The 9830-nt window shown below is 44.7% G+C and overlaps 1 protein-coding gene across 1 annotated transcript in view; it reads left to right on the top strand.

Annotated features, from left to right (window-relative positions):
* FKBP3 (FKBP prolyl isomerase 3) overlaps positions 1-9623 on the top strand; it is a 30283-nt gene extending 20660 nt beyond the window's left edge. Inside the window, exons 4-7 of the mRNA XM_068254156.1 lie at positions 582-717; positions 1250-1317; positions 2764-2861; positions 9449-9623. Of these exons, the coding sequence (XP_068110257.1) occupies positions 582-717; positions 1250-1317; positions 2764-2861; positions 9449-9503 (357 nt within the window). The 3' untranslated portion in view covers positions 9504-9623. The remainder of the gene's footprint in view (positions 1-581; positions 718-1249; positions 1318-2763; positions 2862-9448) is intronic.
* Positions 9624-9830: the final 207 nt, after the last annotated feature.

Raw genomic sequence — 9830 nt, 5'->3', positions numbered from 1 at the left:
AGCAGCAGAAGCCACAGCTGTCACTTTCCTGTAACAGGGCGACTGATGATGACCTCATGACACTGGGCTGTAAATCTCATTCTGTGGGCGTGAATGGGCATGTCTAACTCCAACTGTAACACCTCCCATGGAGTGAGAGCTGCAAAATGGAGGGATAGAGCTCTAAGATGGAGCCTGCCATTCTCTTTTATTCATAGTTGTATTGCACAAATATATCTACTTTTATATTGCCCTTCACAAGTGTTTTGTGTCTAATCATTAATTTCAAAGGGATAAGGAGGCTCAATTTAGTGACTTTTTTTCAGTTCAGTTCCTCTTTAAAAGGAAATAATTATATCCATCTCACTTCAGGTGTTCTTTAAGGCCTCTGCAAGAATGAACACATTTTTGTTGCTTGTCAGGATACAGACCATTGTCTGGGGACCTGTCATGCAGTGGAACACATCTGAATAGAAGCTCCCATCCAAGAAAAAAAAGCTATATCTCTTTCAAAGGAAATAGACTGACCACTGTACACGGTATTCTTTCTTCACTGCCTGTTCACGATTGTTTTAATCCATAGTTCTGTTCTTGTTCCTCAGGGCCCTCCCAAGTACACAAAGGCTATCCTGAAGAAGGGCGATAAGGTGACTTTTCCCAAAAAAGGGGACACTGTGCACTGCTGGTACACGGGGACTCTGGAGGACGGAACAGTATTTGATAGCAACGTCCCAACAAGTAAGAGACTTTCTGTATTATATTCTGTATGATCAGTCTTTGATCAAAGCTGTCCTCACTTGCCTGCTAGCAATACAGGCATGGGCAAACTCGGCCCTACAGCTGTTACGGAACTACAAGTCCCACAATGCATTTGCCTTTGAGTCATGACTGTGGCTGTCAGACTCCTGCAATGCATTGTGGGACTTGTAGTTCCTTAACAGCTGGAGGGCCAAGTTTGCCAATGCCTGAGGTAGATGAAGCTTCTGATCTGCCCCTACCCTGCAAAGAAAATAGATTTGTTAATGTCTCTTTTGCAGTTTCACTGCTGGAAAAATTTCCAGTCTGAACAGGAAGTGCCGAAAATTGCTCAAAACAGCAATTATAACCCAAAAAACATTTTATGCTTTATTACTCTATTCAAAAACATTTGTTCTTGGAATGAAGACTTTAAAGCAAACCAGAAGTGAAAATAAATTGCTAATTTAAACAGTTGTATTTTTTTTTTTTTAACGTCTATTTGCAAGACTTAATTTGTTATTGGTTTTGACAGGCTCAAAGAAGAAGAAAGGTGCTAAGCCCCTGAGCTTTAAAGTTGGTGTTGGTAAAGTAATAAGAGGGGTAAGCAGGCTTTATTTAACCTTTTTACTGCCGTTTTTTATTATTTATGTGTGCTGCGGCGCCAAATTCTTTTATGCCTCCCCAGCCTGCCGGTGTGTGTCCCGCAGCCTAATGCAGAGTGGCCCCGGGGATGCAGGAGTGGCTCTATTCTTAGCCCAGTATAGCTCGCTGCAGCAGCCCTGCCCCAAATTGTACACAAGAAGAATTAAAGAGAAACCGTAACCAAGCATTGAACTTCATCCTAATCAGTAGCTTATAACCCCTTTACCATGAGAAATATTATCCTTTTCACAAACTGATCATCAGGGGGATCTGTATGGCTGATTTTGTGGTGAAACCCCTCCTTCAAATGATGTCAGCTCCTCACAGCACTGAGGTACTGACATCACACTGTGGGAGCCTTGTTGCATTGTGGGAAATAAGAGATGTTTCCAACTGCCAAAAAAATGCAAGCAGCATCTCCTTCCAGTGATATCACCTGCCAACAGTAAAAATGTCACCATGTGATAAATGTCAGACTGTAAATCAGGGAGAGGAAAGATTTTACAATGAGCAAACACTGACTAAATCATTTATACATAATTATTGTAAAAATGAAGCACTTTATTACATTATTTTCACTGGAGTTCCTCTTTAGGATTTCTTTGGCACGTGCTGCTGTACAGTCACTTTCACCTCCCAACATGTGCTCCCCACTTCTGCTCGCTGCTTATATTGCTTACATTTGATCAGAGAAGCACTGAATGAACACTGCAGTGACAAGACGGTCATTTAGGGAGGTGTTTACCAACTCGGAGATGTTGCTGCATTTGTCTTCAGGTGTCACTCAGTATCCCAGGATCCCTGATAGACTGGACTAAGGCAAACCTTAGCAATCTTTTACCTTTTTAGTAGCACTGCAATTTTTGTGATTGCGTTCTTCCTATTGTGCCTTGCTATTGGATGATCACTCTAATGAGCATCTTCACTAACCAATCATGAAGCTCTAGAGGCATCAAGAGGCAGTGCTAAATATAGACAGACAGGATAGCTTGGAAATTGCTAAAGCCACATAGAGCTAAATGGCCTTTGCAGTCCAAAACAGTAATTTTGTGATTATTTAAAGGGAATCAGAGACGAGGAGAATTGAAAAAATGAAAAAGCTTTTATACATACCTGGGGCTTCCTCCAGCCCCATAAGCCTGGATCGCTCCCACGCCACCGTCCTTTGCTGCCTCTATCGCCGCTACCGGGTCCCGTCACTTCCGGCGGACACGGCCAATTTTCTACATGCACAGGGGCTCCCTCCATATCCTTACGCATGCGCCTGCATAGTATGGAGCCGCATGCATAAGGATATGCCCTGTTCATGCGGGTAAATGAAAGGGGCCTAAGAGTATTTACACTACATGTAGTAAATAACAAATGTAGGTTAGTTTTCTTAACCTTCTGTTGAATTTGTTACAGTGGGATGAAGCGCTTCTCACCATGACCAAAGGAGAAAAGGCTAAACTAGAAATCGAGTCAGAATGGGCCTATGGGAAGAAGGGACAGCCTGACGCCAAGTATCCTTTTATCTGTTTCCCATTCTTCTAAAATGGAGGTGAGGTGAAATTTTGCTTGTTTGGGAAATGCTGGCCCACTTAAAGGAGACCTGAAGTGAGAGGAATATGAAGGTTGCCATATTTTATTTCCTTTTAACCCCCTTGGCGGTATGAAAAATACCGCCAGGGGGCAGCGCAGCAGTTTTTTTTTTTTTTTAAATCATGTAGCGAGCCCAGGGCTCGCTACAGGATAGCCGCTGCTCAGCGGCATCCCCCCAGCCCCGCCGATCGCCTCCGGCGATAGGCGATCAGGAAATCCCGTTCAAAGAACGGGATTTCCTGGAGGGCTTCCCCCGTCGCCATGGCGACGGGGCGGAATGACGTCAGCGACGTCGGGACGTCATTGGGAGACCCGATCCACCCCTTGGCGCTGCCTGGCACTGATTGGCCAGGCAGCGCAGGGGTCTGGGGGGGGGGGGGCGCGCGCCGCACCGGATAGCGGCGATCGGGCGCGCGGCGGCGGCGATCGGGGTGCTGGCGCAGCTAGCAAAGTGCTAGCTGCGTCCAGCAAAAAAAAAAATTATGTAAATCGGCCCAGCAGGGCCTGAGTGGCACCCTCCGGCGGCTTACCCCGTGTCACACACGGGGTTACCGCCAAGGAGGTTAAACACTACCAGTTGCCTGGCATCCTGCTGATCACTTTGGCTGCAGTAGTGGCTGAATCACACACCTGAAACAAACATGCAGCTAATCGGGTCAGAAAAATCTGATCTGCATGCTTGTCAGTGGCTAGAAGTATGTCTGGTATACACAATGAGATTTTATGGCAGATTTACTGCCAAATCGATTATTTCAAGCACATCCGATCTGATTTCAAATCGATTTTTTGTTTACTCATATGGAAAATCGATCAGAAATCAGATCGGACATGTTGGAAATAATCAGTCTTGCAGTAAAACTGCCAGAGAATCTCATAGTGTGTACCAGGAAGAAGATCAGTAGAACTGCCAGGCAATTGCATTGTTCAAAAAGTAGTAAATCTGTCCATTTCCATATCCCTCTCACTTTAGATTCTCTTTGAATCATACAGCAATTAGGGCTTTTTCGCACAGAAAAAATGCAATTTGCTCACATTTTTTTCCTGCAATCGCTCCTAAAGTGCAGCATGCTTTGCCTTTGCTATCACAAACACAATGCCAACCTTAGGGTGCAAACTTGCTGCTCCTCTGGCCCCCAGCCTGTAAGAGAACATGTCTGTACTAACATCCTAGGATTACATCTCCCAGCATGTATTGCAGCGCATGCACAAGTCACAGCCAGGAACCACTGAGGTCCAGAGGAGCAGCACCCTGTAGGTCAGTAGTGAGGCTCACCCCAAGAGCACTCTTCCAAAAAAAATTCCCTGGTGTTTAGTTTCCTTTAACACTCGCCTCCTCTTAGTGTTTCTGTGCATGGCAGAGTTATTCGCATGCGCAGTATGGGAAAATCGCTACTGTGCATGTGCAGAACTCTCCCGACGACGGGACAGCGTGGCTCGGGGGGGCCGCGCATGAGCAGTAGCCTCTGACTGGCTGCGACCAGCCAGCTTTAAAGGGGTCGTCACTGCTTGCTGGTGGGTCTCGGAAGGACGGTGCGGGCACAGGATGACTCAACTGATTTTTTTTTTTTGTGGGCCTAAGTATCCCTCTAAATCGAATTAGTATTAAAACAATATTAAAAGAAACACTGGTGGAAGCGCCCTTGATGATATGATACTACTACTACTTGAAATTTTCAGGCGCTCACCACAAGTGTGCTGGCTGGCCCCACAATCACTTCTCCCTTACTTATCTTGCCTGTCATAGGTAGCTACAGGTGTCCCTTACCATTAGGTAGCCAGATTAAGTAGCTACTGGTGCACTCGAGTGAAGGGAGATGTCATCAGTGGAATGCCAAGAGCAGGGTGAGTAACCTTTCATTTACACTCTGCTCAGGACTCTGCATAGGGAAGGTGGGAAAGAGGCGCTCGGGGAGCAGAGTAAGGCGCCTTTCCATCATCGGGCGCCTGTAGGTATGTGCCTACAGTGCCTTATGGTAAATCCAGCCCTGTCTATAGTGCATTAACCACTTCCCGACCGCCCACTGCACAGAGGCGGCCGAAAAGTGGATCCCGCAAGGACCGCCGCATGCACAGACGCGGCGGTCCTTGTACGGGCATGGGCGGAGCGATCGCGTCATCCGTGACGCGATCCTCCGCCGGGGATCGATGGCCGGGGATTTAGCCTCCAGCTTGCCGGCCACTTAGCAGCGCCGGCGGGCGGAGGAATAGAGATCTCTCCACCGATCATTGCGTATAATAATATAATAAATATAATGTAATGTATACAAAGCCTATTATACAGGCTGCCTCCTGCCCTGGTGGTCCCAGTGTCCGAGGGACCACCAGGGCAGGCTGCAGCCACCCTAGTCTGCACCCAAGCACACTGATTCCCCCCCCCCCCCTACCCCCTGATCGCCCACAGCACCCCTCAATGATTACCCATCAATCACCCCCTGTCACTGCTACCCATCAGATTAGACCCCTATCTGCCCCTAGGGCACTCAATCACCCGCCCACACCCTCAGAACGCACTCAGACCCCAGCCCTGATCACCTCGCCAGTGCATTGCTTGCATCTATTCCCCCCTCTAATCACACCTTGAGACAGCCATCAATCACCTCCTGTCACCCCCTAGCACACCTACCCATCAGATCAGGCCCTAATTTGCCCCGTGTGGGCTCCTGATCACTCGGCCAAACCCTCAGATCCCCCTCAGACCCCCTTCCGATCACCTCCCCAGTGCATTGATTGCATCTATTTTCCCCTCTAACCACCCCCTGAGACACCTATCAATCACCTCCTGTCACCCCCCCTAGCACTCCTATCCATCAGATCAGGCCCAATACAACCTGTCATCTAAAAGGCCACCCTGCTTATGACCGGTTCCACAAAATTTGCCCCCTCATAGACCACCTGTCATCAAAATTTGCAGATGCTTATACCCCTGAACAGTCATTTTGAGACACTTGGTTTCCAGACTACTCACGGTTTTGGGCCCGTAAAATGCCAGGGCGGTATAGGAACCCCACAAGTGACCCCATTTTTGAAAAGACACCCAAGGTATTCTGTTAGGTGTATGACTATTCAAATCCAGACTGAAAAGCCACCTGTTTAGCCTGGCATTTCCAGACTTATAAAATTCTTCCTCTGTACCACGATGGTCGGAGCCATGCTTATGCGCTTTGAGTCCCATGGGAGAAAAGCGCTTTATAAATGTTATTTGTTGTTGTTGTATGATGAGTTCATAGAAAAAAAAAATTTTGTCAAAAGTTAGCGGAAATTTATTTTTATTGTTTTTTTTTTCACAAAGTGTCATTTTTCACTAACTTGTGACAAAAAACTAAAACCTTCTATGAACTCGCCATACACCTAACGGAATACCTTGGGGTGTCTTCTCTCTAAAATGGGGTCACTTGTGGGGTTCCTATACTGCCCTGGCATTTTAGGGGCCCTAAACCGTGAGGAGTAGTCTTGAAACAAAAATGACCTGTGAAATCCTAAAGGTACTCATTGGACTTTGGGCCCCTTAGCGCAGTTAGGGTGCAAAAAAGTGCCACACATGTGGTATCGCCGTACTCTGGAGAAGTAGTATAATGTGTTTTGGGGTGTATTTTTACACATACCCATGCTGGGTGGGAGAAATCTCTCTGTAAATGGACAATTGTGTGTAAAAAAAAAAAATCAAACAATTGTCATTTACACACTCCCACCCAGCTTGGGTATGTGTAAAAATACACCCCAAAACACATTATACTACTTCTCCTGAGTATGGCGGTACCACATGTGTGGCACTTTTTTTACACCCTAAGTGCGCTAAGGGGCCCAAAGTCCAATGAGTACCTTTAGGATTTCACAGGTCATTTTGCGACATTTGGTTTCAAGACTACTCCGCACGGTTTAGGGCCCCTAAAATGCCAGGGCAGTATAGGAACCCCACAAATGACCCCATTCTAGAAAGAAGACACCCAAAGGTATTCCGTTAGGAGTATGGTGAGTTCATAGGATTTATTTTTTGTCACAAGTTAGCGGAAAATGACACTTTGTGGGAAAAAAACTATTAAAATCAATTTCCGCTAACTTGTGACAAAAAATAAAATCTTCTATGAACTCGCCATACACCTAACTGAATACCTTGGGGTGTCTTCTTTCTAAAATGGGGTCATTAGTGGGGTTCCTATACTGCCCTGGCATTTTATGGGCCCTAAACCGTGAGGAGTAGTCTTGAAACAAAAATGACCTGTGAAATCCTAAAGGTACTCATTGGACTTTGGGCCCCTTAGCGCAGTTAGGGTGCAAAAAAGTGCCACACATGTGGTATCGCCGTACTCAGGAGAAGTAGTATAATGTGTTTTGGGGTGTACTTTTACACATACCCATGCTGAGTGGGAGAAATATCTCTGTAAATGGACAATTGTGTGTGTATATATAAAAAAAAAAAAAAAAAAAATCAAACAATTGTCATTTACAGAGATATTTCCCCCACCCAGCATGGGTATGTGTAAAAGTACACCCCAAAACACATTATACTACTTCTCCTGAGTACGGCGATACCACGTGTGGCACTTTTTTGCACCCTAACTGCGCTAAGGGGCCCAAAGTCCAATGAGCACCTTTAGGCTTTACAGGGGTGCTTACAATTAGGCACCCCCAAAATGCCAGGACAGTAAACACACCCCACAAAGTACCCCATTTTGGAAAGTAGACACTTCAAGGTATTCAGAGAGGAGCATAGTGAATCCATGGCAGATTTCATTTTTTTTTTTTTTTTTTTTGTCGCAAGTTAGCAGAAATGGAAACTTTTTTTTTTTTTATTCTTTTTTGTCACAGTGTCATTTTCCGCTAACTTGTGACAAAAAATAAAATCTTCTATGAACTCACCATGCCTCTCAGTGAATACTTTGGGATGTCTTCTTTCCAAAATGGTGTCATTTGCGGAGTATTTATACTATCCTGGAATTCTAGCACCTCATGAAACATGACAGGCGGTCAGAAAAGTCATAGATGCTTCAAAATGGGAAAATTCAGTTTTTGCACCATAGTTTGTAAACGCTATATCTTTTACCCAAACCAATCAGTATAGGCTGAATGGGGTTTTTTTTATTAAAAACATGTTTGTCCACATTTTTCGTGCTGCATGTATACAGAAATGTTACTTTATTTGAAAAATGTCAGCACAAAGTTAAAAAAATCATTTTTTTGACAAAATTCCTGTCTTTTTTTGATGAATATAATAAAAAGTAAAAATCGCAGCAGCAATCAAATAGCACCAAAAGAAAGCTTTATTAGTGACAAGAAAAGGAGCCAAAATTAATTTAGGTGGTAGGTTGTATGACAGTGGTCTGAATGGAAAAAAAGGGTCTGGTCCTTAAGGGGGGTAAAGCCCGCGGTCCTCAAGTGGTTAATTAACATTACTTAATTAATTTAAACCTTACTTAAGGCCTGGAACCCACTGAAATCAGCAAACGCAAAACGCAACCGCTAGCGATTTGTCTGAGCGGTTTGCAAGCGGATTCATGCGCGTTTTTGGTTGTGTTTTGCAACATTGTATTTTTTTGCCCAGCGGGTGCGTAGCGTTTTGCGTTTTTATCCTGATTGGTCCTGTGAATTTTTCATTTTGTTACAGTGTGCTGAACCGCAAAACGTTAGCAAAACCGCTCAGTTTAGGTTTTGCTGAGCGTTTCTGCTAGCGTTTCAATACTTTACATTGAAGCGCTAACGCTCCCAAAATGCTGCAGGTCCTGCGTTTGCGTTTCTGGGAAACGCAAACGCTCCTGTGGAAGTTGCCCCATCCATTAACATTAGCCCAGCGTTTTGGCAAACTGCTAGCGTATCGCAGTGCTGCCAAAACGCTGCCAAAAGCGCTCCTGTGGGTTCCAGCCCTAATGGTTTGTCCTGAGAAGGTAAGAAATTATGCTTCTCATATGTACATCATTTGGTAGTATCATATCATCAAGGGCGCCTCCACCAGTGATTTTTTTTTTATTATTTTTAATATAGTCCATACCCCATAGGGTTTTGTTTTTTTTAATCTCAAAAACATTTAGTTCTCACAACTAATAATCCAGGAGAGTGACTGACCAGCATTCGTACCAACAGACCTGTGGACACTGAGCAGGGATGGTTATATTCCCGCAGGATCAGATTGTAGTTGCAAGATTTGCAACCCACTCTTAGTTATACAAAAATATTTATTTAGTGTGCTTACATCCCATTGTGTAATGACTGCACCATTGGGCTCGTGGTCTCTCTCATTAAGGGCCTGTTTCCACTGCTGCGGAAATTGGGTTGAATCCGCAGAATTTCCCCGCCAGAATATCGCGCGGGAAAACTCTGCCCTATGGGGATAATGTTGCCGCTGTCCAAATGCAAATGGGCCCTTAAGGATTCAAATTTTTCTAGCATTAAAAGAAGGCCTTCCTCAATCCATTCCAATGGCAGCATTGCAGTCACATTGAAACAATTTCAAGAAATAGAAGGTAAGTGATCTATTTTTCAGAACTGCTCCGGTTTCCTTAACTGCATTCCCCAGAATCCCACCTAATGCTAAATTGATCTTTGAAGTGGAGCTGGTTGACATTGATTGATTGAAAACTGACACATGTGAACTTCAACTACACCAGAATGTGACTGAAAAAAAAAAAAAGCTTTGTTTACACAACTGCTGCCAACTATCCTGTAAATAAAACCTACATGTTCATCTTGGAGTTGCATTTCCTTACTGATATCTACATAATGTGAATGCTTTTTTTATTCTGATCCAGGTGACATTATTACAATTGGAACCAGGGGTAGGGAACCTATGGCTCGGGAGCCAGATGTTTCTCTTTTAATGTTTGCATCTGGCTCACATGCAAATCAGTAGGGGTTGTTTCACTAAGCTACACTGCTCAAGCAGCACAGCTTAGTGTGGC

The sequence above is a fragment of the Hyperolius riggenbachi genome, chromosome 9, assembly GCF_040937935.1.
Source record: "Hyperolius riggenbachi isolate aHypRig1 chromosome 9, aHypRig1.pri, whole genome shotgun sequence".
In the NCBI taxonomy this organism is placed as follows: Eukaryota; Metazoa; Chordata; class Amphibia; order Anura; family Hyperoliidae; genus Hyperolius; species Hyperolius riggenbachi.
This window is presented reverse-complemented; position numbering and strand designations above follow the sequence as displayed.